This window comes from Falco rusticolus, chromosome 7, assembly GCF_015220075.1.
Source record: "Falco rusticolus isolate bFalRus1 chromosome 7, bFalRus1.pri, whole genome shotgun sequence".
NCBI classification, from domain to species: Eukaryota; Metazoa; Chordata; class Aves; order Falconiformes; family Falconidae; genus Falco; species Falco rusticolus.
Genome location: NC_051193.1, coordinates 4,563,380 through 4,590,086, shown reverse-complemented (window position 1 = coordinate 4,590,086; position 26,707 = coordinate 4,563,380). Strand labels below are relative to the sequence as shown.

Genomic DNA, 26,707 nt, shown 5'->3' with positions numbered 1-26,707 from the left:
GACCACCCCTGGGCAGTGGGGGAAGGGCACTGTCTGTGCCAAGGAGCTCTGGCCTTGTGCTGCCTCTGTTACTGGGGGCTGCAGAATGCTGCAGCCGTCCGTGTCCCACAGCCAGCAGGCATCAGCCCACGATATCCCAGTGCACATCTTTATCCCCAAACACACACACATTGGCTCAGGCCAGCAGCATGCTCAAACCTTCCATGGTTTGCATGGAGGGTGCATAGGTGCAAATGCTTCATGGATTCTAAAAGGAGGTATTTTTTTTCTTAATAATAGTATTATCCCCGTGGATTTGCTTAAGCATAGAGGAGCATGGCCCAGGTTCCAGCAAGGAGTGATCGTGCGGGACGGATACTGATAGCCAGGATATCATGGCTCTCTGTTTGCCTTCAGGCAGAAAGTAGCTGCTGGATGGTCCGTGCAAATAAAAGATCTTGGCATCCTTATTAAGAACAGCTTTAAAAGCAGCAGAAGGATCACGTTTGGTATTTATAGGGGTATAGAGGGGTTGTCAACAGGAGAGGTTGGGAATGCTGCTTCCCAGGCAGAAAAATTCAGGATGGAAAGTGTTTTAATAGGTAGGAATGTTAGGGATAAACCTGATTTTTTTGCAGTCATAGGAACAAATCTGCAACATTGGCTCCTTAAGCAGAGAACTGCAGTCTCGCCAAGGAAAGCTGAGGTAAGGAGCTTTAAAATCCCTCAAAAAGAAATTCTAGAAAGCAGGGGGGGAAAAAGGGAGATGCGAGTGGGATGAGAGCCAGCATATTTTGTGGTAGATTGACCTTATTTAACACTACAAAACAAATTAAAACCTCGTCTGAGTTAGCTATTACCCAGTGGAGAAACAGAGACCAGGGCTGGCCATTGAGAGAAGTGATGGGCAAGGGGAGGGGGGTAGGTTGTGGGGAGCACCCTGGGGTGTCACACTGCCACCACCAGCCAGATGTGGTGACACCCTGGATCTGGCTGGAAGATGGGGATCTTTTGGGGAGCGGGTTTTGTATGTTAAGCAAGGTTCAATTCCAGGTAATGCAGAAGCATCTTCACTTGGGTGCAGAGCCAATGTCAGAGAGGATGTGATGGGGTTTCTTCTGATTTTTTTTTCATTCAGCAGTTTCTCTGATGTTGCACTGCAGAGCTCCAGGCAGAGGTTTTTGGGGAGTGGGAACACTGGGACAGGTTGGGGACCCCCATCCCATGGCTCCTTGCATCATTGTGCAGCTGTAGCCTCCTGCAAAAGGCAGCCAGACTGGTCATGAAAAGCAACATAAACTCCCAAATAAATAGCAGGAATGCTTCATTAAGCGCAAAGGGCTCTGAACCAGGGGGGAGCAGGGAGAAGTGGTGCAAGGGGCTCATGCCCTGTGCCGGATCATCCCACTCGCAGCAGGTAACGGAGAGCAGGGAAGGCGATGGGGCTGGAAAAACAAAATGATCTAGAAGCAAATTTCCAGGCAATGGATGGCAAAGAGAAGGAATTTCAGAAAGCCAACAGATGTGGGTGCATTCGAGGCAGAAAGAAAAAAACCCATATAATCAGAGAATATTTAAACTGGCTTCAACTAATGGGAGATTTTTGAGGGGTTGTCAAGGAGATTTAGCAACCCGAAGAACCGAGTCTCATTTTCTTGTCAGGAGTGACATCACTGTCATAAATAAGTGACCAAAAGCCACATGTTTTGCTTGTGAGTCTGCCAAGGCAGGAAGCCTCAAATACCTCCTTTCCGAACTGGAGCTTCTGTTGAGTCCAAACTTTTGATTCTTGTCAGGTCAAATATTGAGAAGAAAAAAAATAAAACACATTTGAAAAACAATACTGGGAATAAAAGCCACCTTTCCTGCCAAAAAGAATAAAAATGAGTCCTCCTTGTAAGGGAAACCTCCGGGAGGGGGATGCTCTCAGGGTCCCAGCACCATCCTCCTGCCCATACCTCTGCCTGCATCCTTTGGGCAGGCAATGGCCCTCACTGCGTGAGGATGCTGTAACGCAGGCTGGCAGTGTTTGCTGTGATGCCCTAACCCTGCTTCTGCTGCCTTGAGGGGTTTGGGGTTTTAGCTCGTTCCCTTTGCTCCAAACCTTTACAGTTTAAGGAGATGTGAGCCAGGCAGTGGATTTCCTGCTTTTTTTTTTTTTTGACTGTGAGGAAAATGCAGTCAATATTTTTGACTGCATCGTGCAACTCCAGACAGAGTTTCTGGAGAGAAGCCGAGCCAACACGGGACAGTGACACAGCGAGGAAAAGCATCTCAAAGGCTGCGGCTGAGTCTGGCCCATGGGAACCTACGTCCGGATCTGCACCAGCTTTTCTGCTGAATTTCCCAGGGCAAAGGCAACTGGCCCGCTGCTGGGCTGCTGCGGGTCCCCAGGGACAGCCCTGGAGGAGATATGGGATGTGGAGACACTACAGGTGACCCAAGGAAAAGGTTATGTGTGGGACACAAGAACAGCACGTGCCACACCAGGCTCTTGCTTTCTTGCAGGGACAAGCAAGCTGCTCGCTGGAGGAGCCTGAGAGTGTGTGGTGGGGGGAAAGCTTACATCTGCCAAAAACCTGGAGCGTGCCGGATTCAAGCAGCTCAGTCTGGCACTTTAAACTCTTTTTGCTGTTCTTGCTCCTTGCTTCTTCTCTCATTGCTCAAACCCATACAGGAGAGGTGCCCTCTGTGATGGAGCAGTGGGTCCATGGACCCCAGCATCGCCGCTGTGACCCCTGTATTCTCAGCATCCCTGGGGATGCCACTGGGCACCCAGTGCTGGGCTGGGCTCCTGTGACCCCATCCCCACCACCACATGGGCTTTGGTGGCATCGGATGCTCCTCTGCAACCCATCTGCCATGTGCTTTATTTTCTTTTCTTAGGACTGAAATATTTAGTGTAACTGGAAAAACCTTTAATCTTGATACAGGGTATTTGGGCAAAAGCTAGCAGGTCACGAGATGGAGCAGGGTGGGCCACATGTCCTCACACTTCCCTCTAGCTCTAATCCCCATGAAGCACTCTTTGCCAAATGAGATGCTGAAAGCACCCAGTTCCTCTCCAGGTTGCTATCTCAAAGCCAGCATTTGTCATCAGCTATTAGGAAACAACCCAGGGTTTGGTGGCTGCGGCAGCAGTGGATGGTGAGCCAGGGAATACTGAGGATGAACAGAGGATCAGTCATCGCGGGCTTGTGTGTTGTAACATTCCTGGTTACCCACAAAATCTTTGACAAACAGCCCTGGGGCATTAGATACACAAGTACCTTGTGCTTCCATAATTCCAGCTTTCTGGCCCCCCCAAAAGCCGGGGAGGAGCTGCCTGATAGCCACATTTTGCAGCGCTAAGGAACATGCTGATTATGCATCTGCAGCGCATTCATTAGTGATAATGCAAGCAGCATCAGGAATAACTAGCGGCAGGTCTCTGATCGCCCCTTTTCCAGGCAGCTGCCAGGAAAGCGATAGGCTGGGGGGGTTGGGGTCGGGGCATGGGAGCTCCATGCACCTCGTGGGGTGGGGTGTTTATTAGATTTTCCCTGGCCAAACCTTGGTCAGTGGATGGATGTGGATAACTGGCTAGCTGAAAAGGGTCACATAGACATAGTCCAGCTGGCTGGACAAAAATGCACATCGCTCTCAGCTTATCTGAAGTAAAGCAAAATACACTGTCTTTGGCTGTTCTTGTTACACAGTAACAGGAAGATTTCGGTGGGAAAAGAATGTTGCAGGTGGGAACAGAAAACTACAGAAGAGAAACTAGGGGTGGGCTTGGTATTTAGGCAACTAACCAATAATGAGCTTAACTTTTGTAATATGTATGAGCTAATTATAAGAAGGCATAAAAGGTGACTGTAAGAGACAATAAAGGAAGTCTGCTGATCACTCATATTGAGCGACTGTGTCTTCCCTCCGTCGCAACAGGTGGACAACTGGTAGGTGGGCAGGGGGTCCCACTCAACCCTACTGTGGGGGCTGTGCAACCCCCCAAAATTAAGTACCCACCATCAAAGCTTGGACTGGAGGCTCCCTTAGGAACCCACCTGGATAATCCCCAACATGCCCCATGGAGCAAACATGATGATACTGTTTGGTGACCCTTTAGAGAGGGAATGAGCTGACTGCTCTGGACAAGGAAACCAGTGAGGGCAAACAGATGCATGGTCTGATACAAGGGGAGTTATGGCATCTCAGCACATCTGCCCTGGATCCTTCTGGAAGTCACAGCTTCCCTGCCAGCAAACAGTGTCAACAAGCAATGGGGTCATCTGCTGCCACCGAAGGTGTTGATTTTAACAAGCCATGGCTCGACACCCCTCAGCCGGGCTCTCCCGCTTTTAGCCCAGAACTGTGCCCTGCTTGCACTGAAGCCTCAGGGAAGAGGAGCTGGCATGATCTGACATTTAGGGACTCCTTGGGTTGTCCCCCAGGGTGGGCTGTGCATGGAAACATAGCGCTGGGGTCCCCAGCCCTGCACAGTGCTTGCTGGAAGGGGACCAGCTGCTGGCATCACCTGCCTCCTCCCTTGGCACTGAGTAGTCACCGGGCAATTGCCGGGGGTGCCACTGTGTCTCTGGGGACTCCCAGCCCGTGGGATGGTGCAAGAGCAAGGACAGAGCCCATGTGCAGGAGGTTTCCCCCAGGACCATCAGAGAGAGCTGGGGTGGTGGTGGGGTTCTCTCACGCAAAACACCCCAGGGTTTGTGCCAGGACAGGCAGCGCTGCCTGTGCAGCGAAGGGACCATCCCAAGGATGCACATCCCAGCCCAGCACCCTCGGCTCAGCCCAGGGTCTTGGGAGAGGTCCCACACAGCAAAAGTTACTTTTAGTCAGATGGGAAAACATCAGCATTAATCCTCGGGAAAATATATTGACCGGTAGCCACAACACATCCTGGTCTGGAGACCACCACAGGGCACTGGAAGAATTAACCCTTGTCGCCGGCACACAGCTCATGCTCGCTGCAGCAGGGCTGCTACTGCCGCCCACCCCTGGCATGGGCAGAAACCCCCGTGGGCAGAAACCCCCGTGGGCAAAACCCCCGTGGGCAGAAACACTCACGTGGAGGATTTCTGCTCAGCTCAAGGTGGAGTTGCCGATTTACCACATCCCGCAACTACGCTTTGCAGTAACCATCCTGTATCTACCAGCAGCCCGTCTTTAAGGAGATTTCACTCCACGGGCTCGGTTGCCCACGTAAGCACGGCTGGGGCTGTGCCGCCATCTCTGTGCCGGAGCCATCGGCCGGCAGCTCCACGCAGGCAGCCCCGCGCCCCGCCAGGCTCGCCGCCGCCATGCAAGGCACACACACATGTTCCCTATTAAGCAAAGAAAGGCAGCTCCGCTGCGGCTTGCTTTAAAGGCTCAAGCAACTGTGCAATTAGAAAGGGGAAAAAATTAAAAGAAGTAAAAAAAAAAAACCAAACCAACCAACCACCCTGGTGTGCTTTTCCGTCAGGGTGTTTAGAAATGTTCGCAGTGGCAGAAGCGCTGCAGGCTGGCAGGGAGGCGTGAGCCTGTGGCAGTGCTCCTGGGACCGGGAAAAAGCTCTTTTTCCCCCCTTTGCAGCACCGAGCTGTCCCAGTCTGGCTGCTCTGAGCCTGGGCTGCGTGCAGGGGGATGCCAGATGTAATTGCAGCAAAAATGACTACTTCTGGGGAGCCTCCTTCTGCAAGAAGAGAGCCTGAGCACACCAGCGAGGGGCCAGCAAGAAGCATAAACCCCCCCTCCCACCCCAGCCCCCGCAGGTCTCGTCCCACACACACCGAGCTGTATGGGAGAAGCTGCGGGGTCGCCTCCTGAAACCAAATGCTTGCCTGAAACCTCTCTCAACTTACTTAACCCCGAGCAACTTTCCCTTGCGTGTGCGATGGGACAAACCACCTGTGGGTCACAAAAGTTAACTCCAGGTAAAAGGGTCTTGCTTTATTTTGGAGGGCTTTCCCCACCCCCCCCACCCCCACCCCCCCCCCCCCCACCATCTGATGCTCCAGAAAACCACTCACTAATCCTGCTCCAACAGCAGCCCAGCCGAGGAGGGGGACTGGGAGGACACCACGCTGCCCACCCACCTACCCAGTCATTCCTGGGGAGCCCATCAAAGATCTCCATCCCTTTCAACTCCCCTTCGCCCGCTTCAAAGGCGCCCACCTCGCTCTTTCCATCCTGTTCCTGAAAAGACTTTTCCAACAGCCTTATTAACCTTGGGCTTTCTCCAGCACCTTTCCCAAATAAGCAAAAGTTACTCCCGGTTGCTTTCCCCTTGCCTGGGGAATTGGTGTGGGCGCAGGAGGGGGATCAGGCACTTACCCGGCAGGAGGCAGAGGGAGCAGGCGAGGAGCATCCCGCTGGGGAGGTCCATGGGAGCACCGGCTGCCCTGCTCCCCGGCCCCGAGCATCCGCGGGAGGCAGCCAGCTAGACTGGTAGCCTCACTCGGAGAGCCTTTCCTTATCCCCAGCCTTTCCCGGCTCCCTGACAGAAGGCGAGCATTGGGAGGGAGTGGGAGGGACGAGTGAAACTTGTAGGAGGTACAGCAGAAGAGGACGGCAGAGGGGACAGCCTTCACACGGCCACGGCACCCTTTAGGGATTGGCTTCCCAGCAGGGCCATCCAGCTAGGAACTTCAACCCACTGCAGCACCCTGGTTTTCTCCCTGTGGCACCCCACTGGGGTCCCCTGGGGACCCCCTCATCCTGATGAGGGCTTGGTGATGGAAGGTCTGCACGGGGTCACCTCTGCTGGGTGCCACCACCATTCAGGTGCCACTTTGGCATGGATGCCACCTCTGCTTGAATGTCACCTCTGCTTGAGTGCCACCTCTGCTCAGGCAGATGCCACCTAAGCTTGGTTGCTACATCTGCCCAGATGCCACCTCCAGCTGGGTACCACCTCCGTTTAGGTGCCATCTCCACACAGATGCCACCTCCAGGGTAGAAGAGAATGGGGCCAGAGCCCGTGGCACCAAGGAAGCTCTGTGATGCACCACGTAGCTCTGGGGCAGCTGGTCACAGCACCTACCCAGGCACGAGCACGTGTCTGCTGGCACAGGCACTCAGGAGAGCCTGGCTGGGAAGCAAACAGCAAAGGAACAGGAGGAAAATTGCTAATGGGCATTTTCTTCCCCTCTGCCATGGCCATCCTTGGGCACAATGGGGTGCTCCTGCTGCACACAGCTCTTGGGCTGGTATCCCCAGTGCCCCTGCACCAGGCGCTGCTGTCATTTAGGGCTCCATCACTCTGTGCTTGGCTAAGCAGCCCAAAACACGTGAAGTACATCAGCATCCCCAAGGCGGGACTTTCTCCATCCATCCTCTTCCTCCCTGGGCTGGGGACACCCCTTGGGGGAGAGGCCTGGGAGGCAGCTCCAGCAGGAGCTCAGCTCCAACCATGGCAAGGCTTTAGGGCTGGGACACCATTGACTTGCTTCCACTTCTTCCATATAGAAAAGATAAATCCAGTCTTTGGTTTATAGAGTAGATGTGACCCAGGAGGTCCTTCCCCACCTGCCCTCCAACCCAAGCCCTGGTTGCGGATGGGAGTATCTCCACCTGCAGCTGCTACCTGCAGCAAGCAAGCTTGGCGAGGCCGACCTCACAGCCAGGAGAAGAGCAAAGCCAGAACACTCTGCCTGCTGCAACCACTGCCGTGGTGCCAGCTCCTCTCCCCTTGAAGCAGAAAAGCAAGTCAAGGTCCCTGATGGGACTTTTGTCCCTCTTCCCACCCAGCAGAGAATGAAAATCTTTTGAGATGGGTCCAAACGCCAACGTCTCTGTCTACTGAGCGTCTGTCAGACAGTCTGGGGTCTGTGGGAGGGAGGGAAGCTCTGCTCGAGACACTCCTAGATGAAACAGTGTCTGGGAGATCCAGTTTCTTTTCATTCTCCCCATTTCCCTCCTGAAAATATACGTTTGGGGTCTGCAGGCGGGAGAGGACACATGTCTGGAACGGAGATCAAAGCAGCAGTAGGATCCAAAACCGGCACAGAGATGTGGATGCTCTTTAGCTTGTTTGTACAGTGCTCTTTCCACCAGCAAAATGCGGCTTGACAGATATTTTCAGTTCCTAACTACATTTTCCAGCTGTTTTTCTCGTATATAACTCTGGAGTAAAAAGCAGCATTTCAGGGGACAGCAGCAACTGAAAGGAACAAAACGCATTTCTGGTTTGGTGAAAGTTAAAAAGGATTTTTTTAGGGAATAAAGGGAAATATTAAAAAGCTTGGGTGGGAAGCTCAGATGAGGTTTAAAATAGAGTAACCAGAACACAGAGGGAGGGACCCCTGAGAAGTGGATGCTCCAAGCAGGAGTCACAGCCTCGCTGCTCCTGCTCCTAGCCCTGGGCTGCTGACAGGGCATGCGAGGGGAAATCCCTTGCTGGGAGCTAAAGTCTCCCAGGCAGTTGGAGCCAAGCCAGTTTTTCATGGAAAAAAAAAGAAAAATAAATTACAAAAGGCCTGTATCATCTTGAAATTTGCATCTCGCTTCAGTTTTCGGAGAGGTTGTTTGGAAGCAAGTCACTGGAACCACCCGGCTTGAAGGGTTTTGGGAAATAGCACCAGAGAAAGGGTCCTGGGTCCCGTGTTAACCCTCCCGCCCCAAACAGAGCAAGCAGGGTCTCAAGCACCACATTTCAGAAGTTAAAACTCTCCATGGAAAACCAAACAGCAGCAGCTGCCTCCTGCCTTGAACTCCCCAACCTGGAAACCAGAGGAAAGTCGGATTTACAGGGATCCACTTCTCCACTCCTGCCAGGGGACCGGCCCGAGAGTTTCTCTGCACCCACCACAGTTCCCGTGAAGCAAAACAATGGGAGACACCCCCCCACCAGCTGCGTGGGGCCCACCAGCGGCTCCCCCCAGACCCCTTCTGCTGTGTCTCTCCTTGCTAGTTGTCTGCGAGCAGCCTGCAGGTCCCTGGGGGTTTCTCATTAGTCTAGATTGGACCCGACTGGGGTAGCAGGGGAGCGGGGTCTTACTTGACTCATCTTCCGCGAGACTCTTTTTAACTAGACGGTCACCCACGTGGCTGCAGACCCCTCCTCTGCCAAGTTCTCAGTGCTCGCCCTCAGACATCTTAACAAAACCGAGAGAGAAATGCCAAGAGTTCAAAGGAGAAGAGCTGTGCTGTGATGATATTGATGTAATACTTCCAAAATGTAAACAGCTGTCAGTGGAAGCGATGGATGGGAAAACAAACCCCAAGGAAATAATGGTATTTATAAGTATTGCATCCTTAATATCTAAAAAGCCTACGGAACATAATTTTCATTTATTAATCATATGATATTAATCCAGTAAAAAGCAAAAAAGCTGGGCACATATTAAGAGCTGCCTTCCCACTTCATTTTTGGATCCTGCTCCGATTTCAGTGCTGTTTCATCCAGCCCAGGCAATGCTTTCCAAAAAAATCTCTGCCTGCAGTGGCACGGAGCCGGGGGCAGCCAAGGAAACCCACACGTGCTGCCACAGGGTGAAACAAACTCAGGCAGCTGAAGGAGGGTTATTTTATTTATTTATCCACCCCTACTCCCACCCTCCCCATCTCCCAGCTGCTGACTGCACTGAATGCAGCAGCAAGGGGAGCAGTTTCACACATGAGCATCACGGGGGATGAGGACTGGCCGGCAGCATCGCTTCCTCGTGGGGCGAGCACACGCCAACCATCTCCAATAGAGACCGGCGTGGCTGCAAACAAACAGCCGGTCCCTGCGCAGGCGCTTGGAAGGGCGGTAGGAAAAGATTTGCTGCGAGCTCTTCCTGGCTGTCAGCAAGCCCTTGGGATTTTTTGCTTTATGTTGGGTTTTGCTGGGGGATGTAGGGGTAAGGGGTGCTCAGAACCAGGATGCTGCGCTTTGCAGGTGTTTGCAGGATCCACCCCACCTGTTTAATCAGGCATCCCACCATGCTGCAAAACAACCTGATGAGAGCAGCATCAAGGCCTCAGGGATCTCAGGCAGCCAGGAATAAATTGGTGGAGAAAGTGAGAAACAAAACAATTTTCTCCTGAAAACAGAACAAAGCAACAGCTTTTGGTGGGGAATGGCAGTCCTCAGCTTCCAACCCTGAAAAAGTCTGGATCGTGAGGAAAGTTTCTTCTTATGGCTCAGATGTCTGAAGTCTGTGACCAAAAACCCCTCATATTTTCTCTGCCAGCCTGACAGTTTCCAAGTGTCAAGGTGCAAACTAAGGCTTGGGCACATCAGAGATCATCCACGCTCTGCAGCTGGACATCACTGGGCTTAAATCACACACCCCCCTTCTGCAGAAGCAAAATCCAGGAGCTGAGCTCTGCACCTGAGCCCCTGGCAGTCTGTACCTTCCCGACCATCAGGACTTTCTGCAGATGCCTGCACGAGTCAGTCAAAAGCAAGGAGAGAGCAGGCAGGGACAGTTTCAACCCAGGCAGCAAGTTCATCTGGCTGCAGATCTGGTCAGGGAATTACACAAGCCATTCCTGAGCCATTCCCAAAGGGAAGATCTTATGTCTTCCCCAAATTAACATCCTTGGATGGCCTTCTTATAAAATCTGGAGAAGTAACACACTGCACTGACCATGCCCTTGCAGCTCGTGTGAGGATGACCCCAGTCTGCACAGCTGAACCAGGAGATCCTTCGTGCACCACTTAATAGCAAAGCCTACAAGTAACTATAAATTCCATCCATGCATCCCAGTCCCAGCTCCAGCTCTCACCCCGATGCCTCCAAACCCTACACAAGCTTGTGCTACTGCCTCACTGGCTGCCTGACCTTCCTCCTCTGCATTTTGAAGTCGTCCCAGCAGTTCACTGTAGGTTTTCCCAGGTGTGATCATTTTTTTCCAAACTTCAGCCTTTCCCTGCGGCAGATGCCCCCTTGAGCCTGACCTTTCGGAGGGTGTCATGTATTGGATGCTATTGCTTCTGGAGTTTTGGAAGAATTAAACTAGGATACAAGGAATGTAAACAGAGGCCAGGAATGAAAACAAAATCCTGAATTCACAAATATAAATGGAGGAAGGGCTGATGGCGTCATGTGGGGATTTAATTGCCAGCTGCCCCAGGGTGATGGTGCTGCAGAGGGTCTGGGATGTGCCCGGTGCTCACAGGGGTGCTTCTCCCACAGTTGCAGGGGAAAGGCTGGGTGCAGGCTGGATGCTCACGTTAAACACATCCCCCAGCTCAGGAACACCAAACACTGCTCAGGACCTGGGTCTGGGTTCAGGATTACACCCACAAAGAGCTTTGGCATGGCAGGAAGGGAAAAGGCAGCATGAAGCCAGACTGCCAGCAGCTCCCTGGGGGTCTCTGCGTGCTCGGACCCCTGGGTGGGCACAGTCAGGTGCAAGCAGATTTGTGACAGGTTTGTCACCCTTGGGTGGTGGGGAGCAGCTCAGAGCCGTCTGCCGAGGGCGAGCGTGGGCCAGCACAGCACGTGGCGCCGTCACGCCTGGCCATCATCAGGCAGCCCTGCTGAGCTCAGGGCTCTGGAGACGTGGTTGTCCAAAACAAAAGCTGATGTAAACAGAAAGCCAGCCTCTCCCAGAGACTGTCAGCTTCGTGTGAAGCCAGGAAACCTTACATCTCTACAGAGCACAAGACTAGGAAGCCAAGAGCCTCCCCTGCCCTGCCAGCACAGTGCCCGGCGGGAGTGACCCAGAAGTTTCGCACTTTGGGATGCTCCAGGATTATTTCTGTGCCCTGGGGTTCTCTCCATCACTCGCACTATCCCAAGGACAAGAGCAACATGCCAGCTGGGATTGCCCCGGGTAGAGCCAGGGGAGCAGAGGGAGACCAGAGCCTGGGAAAGGAAGGGAAGATGCTGAGCCAGGACCCAGGGCATCCACGGGGGTGTTGCCTGTGGGAGCCAGAAAATCCCGAGTTATGCCACACGACTGATGTTCAACATCTGCCTCCTTGCTGGCACAGTTCAAGGTGCCTGCTCACAGCATCCCACACCAGCTGCGGGATCCCTCCACCTGCACTGGCCATCCCAGGCCAGGCCAGACAGACCCAGACAACCTAATCCATCCATTTGTCCAGGGAAGCTGAGGAGGCGGCAGCCACGAGCAACACCCAACTCTAGAAGCAACAGTGGGGGACAAAATATACACTAACCCAAGAGAAATTCCTTCAGTGAAATGGTGCCGCAGAGACCAATTGGCTTTTTATTTTTTTTAGTCTTTCTAAAAGGAGGAAAGTAATTTAACCTCCGGAAAGTAGAGACTTGGCACCTGTGCCATGTTTAGAAGAACTTTGGCCCTCAGCTTCCAGCACTCAATTAGCATAAGCTGTATTTATTAGACCTCGCCAAAATGCTTCTTTCCTTTTCTTCCGTGCCACCAAGCTCGTGCCAGGGCCAAATGCTTTTGTAGCTGGACCAGGGCTCACAGGGGCTCAGGGGTGCCAGGCTGAGGTAGGCAGCAAAGCCCTCGCAAACAATATTTTTGCAAAAATATACACAAAATTCAATAGCCGAGACGCAACTTGTCAGGTATTTCTTGCCGTCTTGGCAATTGGCGCCCAGCTGTAAACATCCACCTCCGAACAGATGGCTTTACACTCCGAAAGCCGCTTTCTGAAGTGGGCGAGAACCCTGCTAACAGAGTCACTGGAGTCCCAGGACCCGGCGGCAGGGAGCTGGGGGAGCCGCAGCCTCTCCAGGGGGGACTGCGAGGCTGCAGGGGGGGGAGGAAGCAGCTGTGGGGGTGGGGTCCCCCCTATATTTAAGGTCACTCCTCTCCCAGCTGGACCCCAGACCCGAGGCTCCCCAGGTGTCTGGCACTGCTGTGGTGACTTCACGATTCAAGCAGCTTTCCCAATGCCGTATTTACAAACCACCAACGGTAAAAGCAGTGTTTGCTACCGAGGAATTTCTTTGTTTACTTAGCTAGCATAATTTTTTTTTTCTTCTATTTATTTAGTCTCTCCCTGTTTATTTCGTACTGTGAATGAACAAACATCTACTCTGCCTGGATAATGAATTGTGAGGAAGAATTCCCTGGGGCAGAGCTTGTGCTAAGTAACTGTGGTCCAAATTCCCCGCCTGGCCCATGGCACACGCTGTCTAGACGAGTTCCCAGGTACGGCAGCTTGGATCCTGCTCGGATCTCTTCCACACATATGGTGCACACACACACACAAAAAAATCACACAGTTGGGTTTTTCCCCCCGTTATAAGAAGCATCCAGGCTGGATAGATCCCAGTGCATCACCCCAGAGGGGCCCTGGGAAAGCCCTAGCATCCCAAGCACTTAACCCGTTCTCAAAACAAGAGAGATTAAATACAATCAAAACAAACTTCCCCCTGGGAAATTTTCCGTTGCAGAAAAAACCTTACGTAACTATTCCCAGCTATCTATTATGAATATTACTTTATGTCCAGCTCCACAGCAGTGCTATTCGCAGCCGCAGGTTTCTGCTACCTCCATTTGCCTGCACGTAGCAATTTCTCCCTGTCTGGAGGCAACGGCTGTGCAATATGAATTCTAGTTTGGTGGGATGTTCCAGTTTAATTCTACTGAAATGACACACAGAGCTAAGCCTGAAACACAAATGGTAAAGCTATTTAAACCTTGATTTGTCAGGGAAGATGCCAAACTGTCTGTGTGCAGTTGGCAGTCCATAAAAATCACAACATCAGAGGAGAGCTTGATTAATACGCTGCTGAACCTCCTGGACAGGAAAATATGCAATGGTAAAAGTTACTCTGGGCACAAAATCGTTTGCAAAGGAGGGAGAAAAAAAAAGCTTTTTAGACCTGCTTTCCTCCCTGTTGTGCGAAAAAGGGAGGCACAGCCAAGAGAAGAGTGGTGCATCCATCTCCTGCACACCATCCATCTCTCGTGCACCATCTATCTCCACACACCACCCACTCGGACCCCCCACATTCCCTGGGGATTAAACAAGGGATATTGCTTGCACCCGCACAGCTTCATGCTTTGTGGTGAAAATAAAAAATTACCAAGGGGGAAATTGTGTCAATTCAGACAGAGTGGGAGAAAAAATCCACCCACATGATGGACTCCGCATAGGGAAGGTGCCCTGGCAGCATCACCCAGCCAGCCCCTGCAGAGCTCAGTGGTTTTGCTGAAGGTGCTTAAGGAAAGGCAGGCGAAGTTTTACACTGAGTCCAAAATATGGGGTTTCCTTCTTAAAGGAAAGCAGTCTAATAGCCTCTCTTAGCTCAAGCTTTGAGGGGATTCAAAACTTTCAGAAAAGGGAAATACAAATTTGACCTGAAATTTGGTGGAGGCTCGAGACTGTCATGGCACAAGTCCCACCAGTTCCTCCCCACTGCTTGCCTCCACGCCAGCTTCCAACACTCCCTCCAGACCAGCAGCATTGAAAGGGTAAGACCAGCCCTCACATCACTTTATTGGGAATTATTGCTCCTCGATGCAGGTTAGGAACTGAATATTTTGGTCATTTCTCCAGAACAGTCCACTACAGAAAATAAGCATGTTACCCACTCCAAGACACAACTAGGTTAGTATAACAAGCCTTCATGCTTTTGCAAAATACCTCCTTCAAGCAGCTCAAATGCCTTTCCAAACCAGAAATGCCACTGGGCAGCAAAATCTGATCCTCAGCTCCCCATTCACCTGACTCCAAGAGCACTCAGTGCTGGCATTTTCTAGACAGCCCTCTCTAAAAAAGGGAAGGATGAGCCATTTTTAGACTCTGGAGACAGATTTAACACATTCCAGGCACCTGAAGAGCGCTCTGCTTTGCTGTCCATGCTCTGGTAAGGCCATTACTGGCTGAGTGCTCCTGCAGAGGATGAGTGCTGCGGTCCCCTGCCTTGCCGATGCTGATGCCCAGCAGCCAGGACCCAGCCATGTCACAGGATATTGCCTCTGCTGTAATGTTTGCAGACTGATAGCAGATCCCTGCTGCCCTGTGGTTCAGCACCCACATTAACTTAAGCATCCTCTGACGGAGGGTTCACTCCCAGCAGGGTGGCTGGCAGCAGCTGCCCTACAATGAAGCACGTGGAGAGGGCTTTGGCTCTTGCAAGAGCATCCCGGTGTGCTTCACATCCCCAGCACACGCTCTCCCACAAGGCAAGCTGCTCTGCTCTTCCCTCCCCATTGCCAGTATGACAGAGCAGATACCTTCGCGTACAGGATCATGTAGGTTGGCAAAGAACTTTGAGGTCATCGAGTCCAACCATTAACATGGTCCTTTAAGGCTTTTAAAATGCCCCCCCTCTTTGCTTTCCATTTTTGAGTCTGCTTGCATACCCATTCAGTTTGTCAAACATCAAAGCTTTCCTACTCCCCAAGTTTCAAGCACAGAGGTGTGAATTCAGCTGCGTTTAGTGCCCCTTTGGCCACCATCTCCAAAGCCGATGGACATTGCCAGGAACCACGTTGAGCCTCCAGTTTCCAAAAGATTCTCTTGCACATTGCAGTCTCACAAGCTCTGCCCATGTATTGAGAACGCCGATGTTTAACAATGATTTAAAAAAAATGCTTTTAAGCGATTTTTACAAAGTGCTTAAAAAAACCAACCAAGCCTCCCTGGCTGTGGCTGCTGTGATAGGAGAAGGGATGCACGCTGACCTTGGACATGACAGCCCAGCCATGGCCATGCCGTGCAGACTGGCACCTGGCTAGGTGTCAGGGATAGCTGAGCAAGGCAAACAAAAAGCATCATCCTCAAGGCATCGTCTCTCTCAGTCTGCACTGCTTTAAGTTTCATACTAGAGTCAGTGCAAAATTTCCTGCTTCTGCTAAAGAAGAATTTGAAAGTTGTTTTTTTTAAGTAAAGATCAGCCAAAGGAAGGTGCTTTCTTTGTTAATGAATTCAGGTTTTGCTTCAAAGCTGAGTGCCAGCACATTCTCAGATTTATTTATTTATTTTTTCTGGAAGAAAAAGTTGAAGACATTATAACGAAAGCCAGTTCTTCACAGAGAACGCTGACCCTACTTTTTACCCTTCCCTGGCTGCCTGTGCTGGCCGGAGCACTGGCAGCTCTGCCATGCAGCATTGTCTGCAGAGCAGGAAATGCCATCTGAAGGCATCCTGCTAAAGGAACCAAGAGAAATGGAAAAAAAAAGGAAAATGTGAAAGCATTTAGGGCCACAGCTGTCAGACCGGCTCTCACCAAAACACATTCTCAATGTCTAAGTAAATACCTCACAGATTCTGGAGATCCACACAAGAAATATTTCAGGCTAAGGAACTTATTACCTCAACGAGCAGGTGGTTTCTTTTCCTCTCTCCAGTCCATAAAACCCACCCAGAGATGTCCCAGGGACAAGATTGCTTTGAAACCACACTAGCACCACAGCGGCTCGCTCCTGTTTCTGGCTGGGAATTCACTGAAGGTTTAACTCCACTGCTAGCTTAAAATCATATAACAGCATTGTTAAACTTTCTCCTTGTCTATTTCTTGGATTTTGGCTCCCTCCATGGCTTTTGCCATGGAACGGGATGGAGGAAGAGCCACCCCTTCGCTGCAGCAGCTTCAGGGGAGAAATCTACCAGCCGCAGGCGTCTGTACTCATACTCCCTATTATTTTTTTTCCCCCTAGTTCAAGCTTCCAAACTACAGTTCTCTCTGGCTTCTCACACCTCTTCCCACATGTTATTTTAATATTATTATTATTTCCCAAGTCACGGCACATGCAGAAGCCCTGCCTACAATGGCTAGCGTGGCTTACAAATGCCTCGCTGCCTGGTGGTCCCGTAGCTGCTCTCCACTTGCCCGTTTTGGGGAGCAGACCCCGGGACCACCCCCAGCTGGTGCTGCCAAGGCTAGGCAGAGGGGTGGTTAAGCAACTATTTCAGCAAGTGATGAGTCAGTGTCACAGAAATGCCAGCTTCGAGGGAAGGATGCAGCATCAGCAAGAAACCTGCCTTGGCTTGTAACAGGAAAAAGATGTTTTGCTGCCCAAACCGGCCCAGGGCCTGGGACAGATTAGGAACAGAGAAAACTCCCTGCCAGCATGCACCAGGGATGTGCCAGCGGCTGCAGTGGGCTGGCACCCACTCGGGAGGACAGAGCAGGGATTAGTTAATCCCCAGGGCTGCCTGCCTTCCTGGCCATTCACTGGTTTTAAACCAAATTCCAGCATCTCCTCCAACAGGCTGAGCTGTGCATCACCCTCAGCCTGCATCACTCAACCTCTTCCTGCAGCCAGGACCTCCCTGGGCAGCTGAGTCCTGCTGCTGCTGGTCCTTTTCAAGCCTGTCCCAAAGCAGGGACATCCCCTGACCCGGTCCAGGGATGTTACAGGGGGACCTGGCCTCCAAGCAGCCCGGGCAGAGAGTGCAGCCACCTGTAATGCTCTTCGCCACTGATAAAATCCTTTTCTAAAGAGATTCATGCATCAGAATGAAATAAAGTGAAGAAAACAGGCTATTTTGTATTTTGCTAGTTATGAGAAATGAGAAGTTATTCCATCCATGGAAGATATTTATACCAAATGCAGCACTGTAATAAATAAGCACCTTTGTAAACCAAATAAATCTGTCAAGAAGCAGGTTCTAAGATCTTTAAGATCTTTCAGTGTACAAGCGATTTTTCCTATACCATCTGCATGCCATATTTGTGTTGGAGTCAAGTATTATGTATAAAGGCACCTCTTCCAGTGTCAGGATGCTGTTGGGATGGAATAAAACCTGGTGTGAAGCTCAGCTGAGCACCACACACTGCTCGTCCCATGTGGGTTGACATTGGTGTCTCATATGAAAATGACTCTGGTTTCAGATCAAAAAGGCAGCTTTATAATTTAACAGCTACTTCAGCAAATCTCATTTTCCAGAGCCTTCAAAACCCAAGGAGTCAGCACCCGCTTCCACTTCTGTCAGTGCTCCCGTTGCAAAGTGGCACCGACTGCTTACGGCTCATCCCAGCTCTCTCCCTTCCACTGCAGCTGCTTCTTGGGAAAACGCTGCATTTTTCTTAAGCTCTCAACATCTTTTGGTAGTTACAGATTTTAAAAAGCTTAAAATAATCTTATAAACCTGGAGTTTAATTATTCCCACGTCGTTCGCTTTTAAAACCAGCCTTTTCCAGCGGGATGGGCTGACGCACACCAGGGAGGGCTCCACGGGAGGGACCCTCGGCTCAGCCGCCAAGCTCAGCTGAACGTGAGAATTCACAAGTATCCTTTTTGCTTCCTTTTTAATGAAGCACGTAATAAGGAAAGACAAGTTTCAACGGCCCACAAGCACTACCCATATTAAAGCAGACTTTCTCCTGCTCCTCCACGGCTGCCACCAGCGTTGCAGCACATCTACTCTGCTCCCTCCTACCACCCAGCCGGCAGAAGCAGTCCCACTCCTGACTCGAGGAAGCTATATTTAACATTTTAGGAAAAAAAAAAACTAACAACAAACAATTTTGCAAACTGTAACTGGAAAAATATGTCATTTTTCAGATATTTTCCTCCAGGCCAGACTGCTGGGAAAACATGTGTTTCATTAGATGCAGTAAGTCGTGCAGGTGGTCAGGGCGAGGGAAACCAGCCCCGTGGCAAATGTGCTTGTTTATTGTTTGAGGAAGGGGAAAAAAAGCCTCACATGATGTCATGAAACCTCCGGACACTGCAGTCCCCTGCTCTAGAAACAAGAATGGACTTGCCAAACCCTTTAAAGGTGCTTTTCCCCCCCAGCTCCATCAGAACTGTATCAGGAATGTTAGACAGATACTGGCTGGAGACTGCAGGGAATCAAGGAGCCTGGCTGCAAGCTTAGCCTAACTTTGTAAATCACAGCTTACCTGGGAAACCTGCAGCCCCAAGGGAGCCAGTCCTCGTAGGTCAGTTCTGTATTAGAAACACAGCAAGAGCTGGTTCCTGCGCCAAAGGCTGAACAGCCTTCACCCACCAGCATCCCCACGACAGAGGGAGCCGAGGCAACATCCTGCAGCCCCTGCACAGCAAGCCAGGGAGGGCTGCAGCCAGGGACCTTTCCTCCAGCAACCACCTTTCACTGGGACCAGTCAGGTCCTTGCTGGAGACTGTACTGTGCACCCACCAGCTCTAGGCTCCACCAGACCTCAGAGACAGAGGGTGCCCAGGCAGGGGCTGCAGTGACATTTCACCCTGTTCCACAGTGATCCCAGCACAGAACAACCCGGCAGCAGCACCTGGACCACACCGAAATGGCACAGCTGTTATCCATCAGATGCTGCTGATACCTGAGCATCCTAGATCCAGACCCAGTCTGGATCTCTCCAGTCCAGAAACCCTGCTATAACCATCACTACAGGACCTTTCAACTGTAAAATTACTACTTCAACTTTTTTTTTCCATACTCCTATCACATAAAAAAAAAATAAAAATCTTCGTTTATGTAGCCAAGTCTCTATTACTTCTAAGTATGATGTATTGTTAATACATTTATGGAGGCAAAGCCATTCCTTTCATTTAGTGTTATAGCCCATGTTATGCTACCTACTCACACCTGAAAACCATTTAGGGGAGCTCTAAATTATTGTTCTGCTGCTGTGCTCGCCTAGGTCTGTTAGAAAAATCAAACCAGAGCGGGTGGATTGGTTTCTCCTCTGCAGCACTTGGCAGCCTGTCCCAGGCCCCCATTTCAGCTGCTGGGATTTACAGAAGAAGAATCTTTTTACAGTATTTTTCACTTCACACACATGCACACAGCCCCTTTTCGTCACCTTTTGAAGTGTTAAGCGGGTCCGGACCAAACGCCAATGCCTTTGATCCAGCCCCACAGTCACCCGGGCTGTTTTGCAGCCAGACCCCTGCATCCACCACCAGGCTGGGCAAATATAAAGCAAAACTGGAACACCCTATAAAGAAATTTTGCAGATATTTCTGGCATTTTGGGGGCTGCTCTAGACACTCCAGCACCAAAAGTGAACCTGCCATAGCCTAGCAGCAGGGGTTTCTCATGCTTGAGGTGCTTTGATTTCTCATGCAAAGCTCATCTAGCTCAGGGCTGGGGAAGGATATGCCAAGGTGACAGTGGTCAGCACTTCAGAGAACCAGCCTTTGCTTGATCCCCCCCTGCAAAGGATGGCACAGGTTTGAAAATAAAAGTCCATTTTTCATTCCTGAGAATGAAATCCACTCTTTGTGCGGGGCAGGCAGACTGAGCCCTACACCTCCTTCTACTTTACTGCACCACGGGGGAGGACAAAGCTGTTTAAGATTCAAGATTCACATCCCCAGGCCAGGACCCTCAGCAGCTACAGGGACAACCACCCAGTTACCAGCACAGCTGGCCCCAAAGCACTTGAGGAGGTCCCCGAGCCCCAAATTTCCATGTTTTGTCATTTCAGCTCCCTCCGCTCTCTTCCTCCTACATGCATGCACGTTCACAGACAGATACAAACAACATTGCTATTAAAGCTCCCGAGTTTATTCGCAGAAAAGCACGTAATATGTAAAAAATGAGCGTGCTGGGCCCCCCTGCTGCCTGCAGGCAGCTCTCCCCTGCCTGCTCCTCCACAGCGGACACCACACCGGCTGGCTCTTGCTCACTGGAAGGGAAATCATGGGAAGTCACCCTGTACCAGCAGCTGGGTAGCACACATTGTCGTCCCACCCCAAAGCCCTCTGGAGATGATCCCAGCTAAAAGAAGGGGGATATCCCACCTCCTGGGGCTGCTCAGTGTCCCCAGCTCCACACTGTGCCCAGCCACGGAGCAAGCATGTGGCCACGGCGTGTAACGGCACGTCCCGTTTGGGGTGCAGCAGCCCCTGCCGAAGCTTGCCATGCTTATGGGCACCGCAGGGGCACACATGCCAGCCAGGGTGGCACTGGGTGTTTTGCTCAGCAGGTAGCATTTGAGCTGGGAAAACAGAGGTATATGCTAATTCAGAGCAAGTCAAGAAAAGAGATTAAGGCATGTCTTTCTACACAAGAGGGACTTCCTATTTGAGAGGTGAAACGGGCATTTCCAGCAAGCAGCTGAGATGTTTGACAGCAGAGGGGTTGTGTTGACCTGGCTTCATCAGAGGGGGAATAAAGAGCCCCCTTCCAGCCTGCACAGAGCCAGAGAGGAGCCTGCATGGACACTCAGGGCTCCTTTCACTCACACAGGGGTACATTTACATGGCACATCAGGAACAAGCCCACAGCCATGCGGCTTCATGCCCGCATAAGCAGCATCCTCCAGAGCTGAGCCCCAGAGCAAGAGCTAGCGGCTTGCACCAGCCTTCTCCCACACCCCTTAGAGCAGCAGGACCACGAAGCGCTGCTCAGAGGAGAAGCCACCTCTGCAGAGCCCATCAGCAGAGCCATGCAGACAACCAACACCAGGGCCAGACTGGACCTCCAGAAGCCCAGCAGTAAAGTGCTCTGAGCCACCTGGCACCTCTGGGTGCTGCAGCAGTAGGGTCCAGCAGGCTAGAGACAGAGCTGAGCTTTGCTGACATCCACAGACCAACGAGGAAAGCACCTCCCATGCTCAAGCAACCCCAGTACTCACCCCAGGCAGGGCCAATTCACTCACTGTCACAGCCACATGAGTCACCTCTCCTGGAAGATGCACACAGCAGCAGGTGCCACCAATGGGACAAGTCTCAGGAGCAGACAGAGGTTCACTACGCACCATCCACAGCCAGAGCAAGGGCAGGTTCCTCCAGCACAACCTCACGCCATCCTTCACGCAGAGGCACAGAGCCAACCTGGGAAGATGCTTACTCTGGGTGCAAAGCTGGGCAGAAAGGCTTTGGTGTCCCTGCAGGACAGACTCCCACACCAAGGAACCTGCAGGACACCACAGCTCCTCGCAGCACCAACAAAATACTTCCCTTGGTCCAGCTCCAACCCTTTTAAGCAAATGCTGCTCATTAGCACTTGCAGCCTAATGAGTTCATTTATCTTTGAACTCACAGCTGACAGCCCACTCCTGCTGCAGCCCCGAAACGGAGCAGCAAGGTGCTGGGGTGCTCAGGAGGGACATGGGGGACAGAGGGAGGTGAGGCAGCCCAGGGTGCCGGGGGGAAGGACCCTGCCTGGTGTATCCCCTGGGAGAGGGCAGGATTTGGGGTCAGCTGTGGCTCCGGCAGCTGCTGCACTGGATCAGACCCAGGTGGCTCCAGCCCAGCCGGGGCCGAGCACACGGATGGCCAGAGCTCGTGACATGCACCCACGCTTTGGCAAAGCTGACCGAAACCTCCCTGTTTGAGCTCACCGATGGGCTTTCTCCTACCAGCAACCACAGAAAATGATGAAAATAAGCAGGGAAGGAGAATCAGACAAAACTGGTATGAAGCAGCAGGGAGAGACCTTTTCGCAGCAGTAGTTGGCCAAGGTGCACTGCACACGGCTGTGCTTCCAGCGTGAGTCATCCCGCGGAAGCGGGCTCCATCGCCAGCCCCAAACCCACGTTTCCAACAGGACCCTGCTGACATTTGCCAAAAAATTAACCCGGAGCTGTGTGAAACGTGTGCAGCATGTGTGGGTGGGCCGGGAGCGCTTCTGGCACCGTAGGAGGGTCAAACAGCCTCTTAAAAACTGCCAGGAGAGGCAAGAGCTGATGCACTTTCTCCATGTGTTATGCACAAAGGGTCGCTTTCCCTCGCTCCCTGGCTCGGCCACGGAGCTGCAGGCAGTAGGACCAAACATCACCCCTCCTAGGCAGAAAAAGCCTGTATTTAAATGGGCGTTTAGAAAAATAAACGTCACTGCTAGCAATGATGCTCAGAAATTTTTATTCTGGGGGTGTGACGTACTGTCCGGCCAACACGGCCAGGGTGCTGCAGAAACCCTGTGCCTGCCTGCGGTCGGTGCTTGGAAAGTAGCAGCTTCCATGCTCTGTCTGGGTAAACTGAGGCACGGGAGCGCAGGTGGCCAAGCAGCCCAGTGGCCTCCATCGCCGTGAGTCTTGTGGCCAGCGATTACCACGTGTAAAATACAACTGAGCTCTGGCAGAGCTGGTGAAGCTGCCAGTCACTGGAACTGCGCCCCACTGGGCCCAGCTCCTCGGTCATGCTTTGTGGCTTTCCTAGGCAGCGCTTTGTTTGCTTTTATTTATTTTGCTTCAAAATATTTGTAAAACGATTGGGGAATGTAAATAGTTCCATAGCCACTGTGCCAGGCACATGGCTCCGGTCGGTGTCACGGTGCATCGCTGCCGGGCTCTGCCTGGTGTGCGCTGTGCATTGTGTGCTGTCCTGTCCCATCCCGTCACAGCCATGTGGCCATGCTGGCATGCTGTTGGGGTGCTTGTCCCCTGCGAAGGCTGAGCACCCCATCCGGTTAACACACGGGCAGTTAGCCTTGGTGCTGCAAGCCCTGGCCTCCCGCGCTAAAAGGGATGTCAGGGGAGAGCACTATGCATTTGGCTAAAATACACAATTATTTCATGGCTCTGGTGGGAATGGCAGCGGCTTTGTGCACCTTCTCTCACGCCCGGTCCCGCACAGAGTCGTTGCTGTTGGGTTTGGCACCGCCAGCTCAGCACCGTGCTGCGGCTGGCACCGGCACAGGCTGGGGCTGACGTGCTGTGCCTGGGCCCGGGTGGGATTCCTGCTGGCCGAGGTGGGGGGCACCGCGGGGAGACCCCGGCAGGGGGGATGCAACAAGCCCTCCCCAGGGTACCGGGGGCAGAGGGGAGCCGGGGGCCTGGCGGTGCGCCGCTGGCTGGGCCCCCCGCCGCACCGGGGCAGGATGCGGCCGCTGCGCAGGGACGCGGTCGGCGCTAGGGGGCAAGCGCGGCCGGCGCTGCTGGTGCTGCTGGTGCCGCACGTCCTGGCGCTGCTGCCCCTGCTGCCCGTGCTGCCGGTACTGCCCGTGCCGCCCGTGCCGCCCGTGCCTCCCGTGCCGCCCGTGCTACCCGTGCTCCCGGTACTGCCCGTGCTCCCGGTACTGCCCGTGCCGCCGGTGCCGCCCGTGCTCCCGGTGCCGCCCGTGCTCCCGGTACTGCCCGTGCTCCCGGTACTGCCCGTGCCGCCCGTGCCGCCCGTGCTCCCGGTGCCGCCCGTGCTCCCGGTACTGCCCGTGCTCCCGGTACTGCCCGTGCCGCCGGTGCCGCCCGTGCCGCCGGTGCCGCCCGTGCCGCCGGTACTGCCCGTGCTCCCGGTACTGCCCGTGCTCCCGGTACTGCCCGTGCCGCCGGTGCCGCCGGTGCCGCCCGTGCTCCCGGTACTGCCCGTGCCGCCGGTGCCGCCCGTGCCGCCGGTGCCGCCCGTGCCGCCGGTGCCGCCCGTGCCGCCGGTACTGCCCGTGCTCCCGGTACTGCCCGTGCTCCCGGTACTGCCCGTGCCGCCGGTGCCTCCCGTGCTCCCGGTACTGCCCGTGCTCCCGGTACTGCCCGTGCCGCCGGTGCTGCCCGTGCCGCCGGTGCCGCCCGTGCTCCCGGTACTGCCCGTGCCGCCGGTACTGCCCGTGCTCCCGGTGCCGCCCGTGCTCCCGGTACTGCCCGTGCCGCCGGTGCCGCCGGTACTGCCCGTGCTCCCGGTACTGCCCGTGCCGCTGGTGCGACGGGCTCAGCCCTAAAACGCTGCAGTGTGCCTTGGGATCAGCACCCTCAAATGTTGGGGTGCATCCCGGGCTCAGCCCCCCAAAATGCTGGGGTACATCCTGGGCTCACTCCCCACCCCCGAGCCCCAAATGCAATGGTGTGCCTTGGGTTTAGCCCCCCAGACGCTGCGGTGCACCCTGGGCTCAGCTCCTCAAAATGCTGGGGTGCACCCTGGCCTCAGCCCCCCAGAACGGTGCAGTGTGCCTTTGGTTCAGCCCCTCAAAATGCTGCTGTGCATCCTGGGCTCAGCCCCACAAACACTGCAGTGCACCCTGCACTTGGCCTCCCAAAAGGCTGCAATGGATCCCGGGCTCAGCCACCCCAAAATGCAATGGTATGCCTTGGGATCTCCCCCCTCCAAATGCCGTGCTGCACCCTGGGTTTCAGCCCCCCCAAAATGCTGCGCTGTGCCTCAGATTGAACCATTGAAAGACATTGCTGTGCATCTTGGACTGAGGCCTCCAAAACGCTGCAGTGCCCCTGGCTTAGCCCCCCCAAAAAGCTGTGGCACCCCAGCTTCAGCCCCCTAAAAATGCTGCAGTGCACCCTGAGCCCCGTGCCTGAAGGGTGCTGCAGAGCCCCAGGCTGGGAACCCAGAAATGCTATGGCGTGCTTCAGGCTCAGCCCCCTGAAAGTGCTGCAGTGCCCCAGGCTTGGACCCCAAAAATGCAGCGCTGTGCCCAGGCTCAGCACCCAAACTGAAGGGCCATAGGAAGGCCACAAGACCCACTTGGAGAAGTGTTTGACTTGGGGCTCATTTCTCAGTACTTTTCTTTCCCAGCTTGTCCAGGCGAACCAGGAGGGAACGGCGGACAGGGGCTGGGGCGCACAAAGGCTGGGGGTACTGGGAGGAGTGAGGAGTTTCTCTGGGCTCCCATCAGCTGCTGCTTCCCCAGGCCCTTTCCCAAGGACTGTGTGGGGTCTTCCAGCTGGGGAGCAGATCCCATTACTGGTGATGTGATCATTGTGGGGATCCTTGGCAGGTTGCCCACATGGGTCAGTGGGAGTGACTGAGGGGACCTGGTCACTCTGTCCACCCTGACAGTGTCAACTCCCCCCCCCTCACCACCACCACCCCTTGGTGGATGCTCAGGCTAAGAGGGGAAAAAGAGCAAGTGGGCCAGGCGTTTCAGGTTTGCCTTTAAAATGCATGTTGGAGGCAACTGCCAAACACATTCACCAAACAACAGACTCAGGCTATGGAAAACCCTTCTTAAATGGCCTGGGCTGGCTTCCCACAGCCCAGGATGCTTGCCAGGATGCTCTGCTTAAAATGGAGTCCCGTTTCCATGCCCTCCATGCTGCAAGGAGAGCTCCCAAGTCTGGCCACTTTCCGATCTGCCACCGTATCGTCCATGTTTCCAGATTCAGTGTATGCTTTTCCCCAGCTGGAGATGTGACTTAGAGCAGCCTTAAATCTGGACTCCATTTAAGTAGAAATCCGTATCAGGCATTTGCCTGTCTGAGCAGCAGCGGTTCAGCCAGGCAGACCCACGCTAATGAGGGTTAGGAAATTAGCTCCCTGTATGGTTCAGGGGGCTCAATTTGGGTACCCACTGGGAGACTTTGCACTGCACTCCCTTGTCCTTTCTGCCGCTCTTCCCCGTGTCCACCCAGCACCTCTCTCTATAGGTTACAATATTAAGACACTTGGAACCTCTTGAGATTAAGCCACAGCTCGTGGGGCCCATGGTACCCAAACACTGCTGGGCTGGGAACTCCTGTAGGAGATAGCTGAGAGGCTGAGGCTGGACCTTGGTGCATGGTTTTAACCCGATATTGTCCCTCTGGTCTCTTGTGCTTTAGCCGCCGGCACTGGAAGCGAGAGGAGCTTTGCAAGAGAAGTGCAGGGGGCTACCATAACACACAGCCCATGGTGGGAGCCACAGTTCGGAGCTGGAGGGTGGGGGAAGCGTGTCGGGAGTGTGTTGGCTTTGTGGGACAGCAACGGAGAAGAGTCACCTGTGCAAGGAGGGCTTTCATCTCAGTCAGGCTGGTGGGAAAGCTGCTTTCAACAGGATTTTTGTAATCACCTTGAGTTTTCCCACTTATCACTCATTTAAATTTCTCCTGCCTGGGTTTAGGGTTAGAGCTGCTCTGGAATCCCACAGGTGTATCTTCATCAAGCTGAGAGCAACGGAAAAGCTCCAGCAGACCCCAGCTTCTCTTCTGCACCATCTGCTGCTCTTCCCTTTGGTTTCCCAACAAGAATTCTGTATGGGCAAAAAATAAGGAAGCTGGGAAGTATTTTCAAAAAGGAGGGCTAGGTCCTGGTTTGCATGAGGCACAGGACAGAC

The 26,707-nt window shown here is 53.2% G+C and overlaps 1 protein-coding gene across 2 annotated transcripts in view; it reads right to left on the bottom strand.

Annotated features, from left to right (window-relative positions):
* ITGA11 (integrin subunit alpha 11) overlaps positions 1–6,458 on the bottom strand; it is a 53,419-nt gene extending 46,961 nt beyond the window's left edge. For both annotated transcript variants that reach the window (XM_037394303.1, XM_037394302.1), the window contains exon 1: positions 6,292–6,458. In XM_037394303.1, the coding sequence (XP_037250200.1) occupies positions 6,292–6,343 (52 nt within the window). In that variant the 5' untranslated portion in view covers positions 6,344–6,458. The remainder of the gene's footprint in view (positions 1–6,291) is intronic.
* Positions 6,459–26,707: the final 20,249 nt, after the last annotated feature.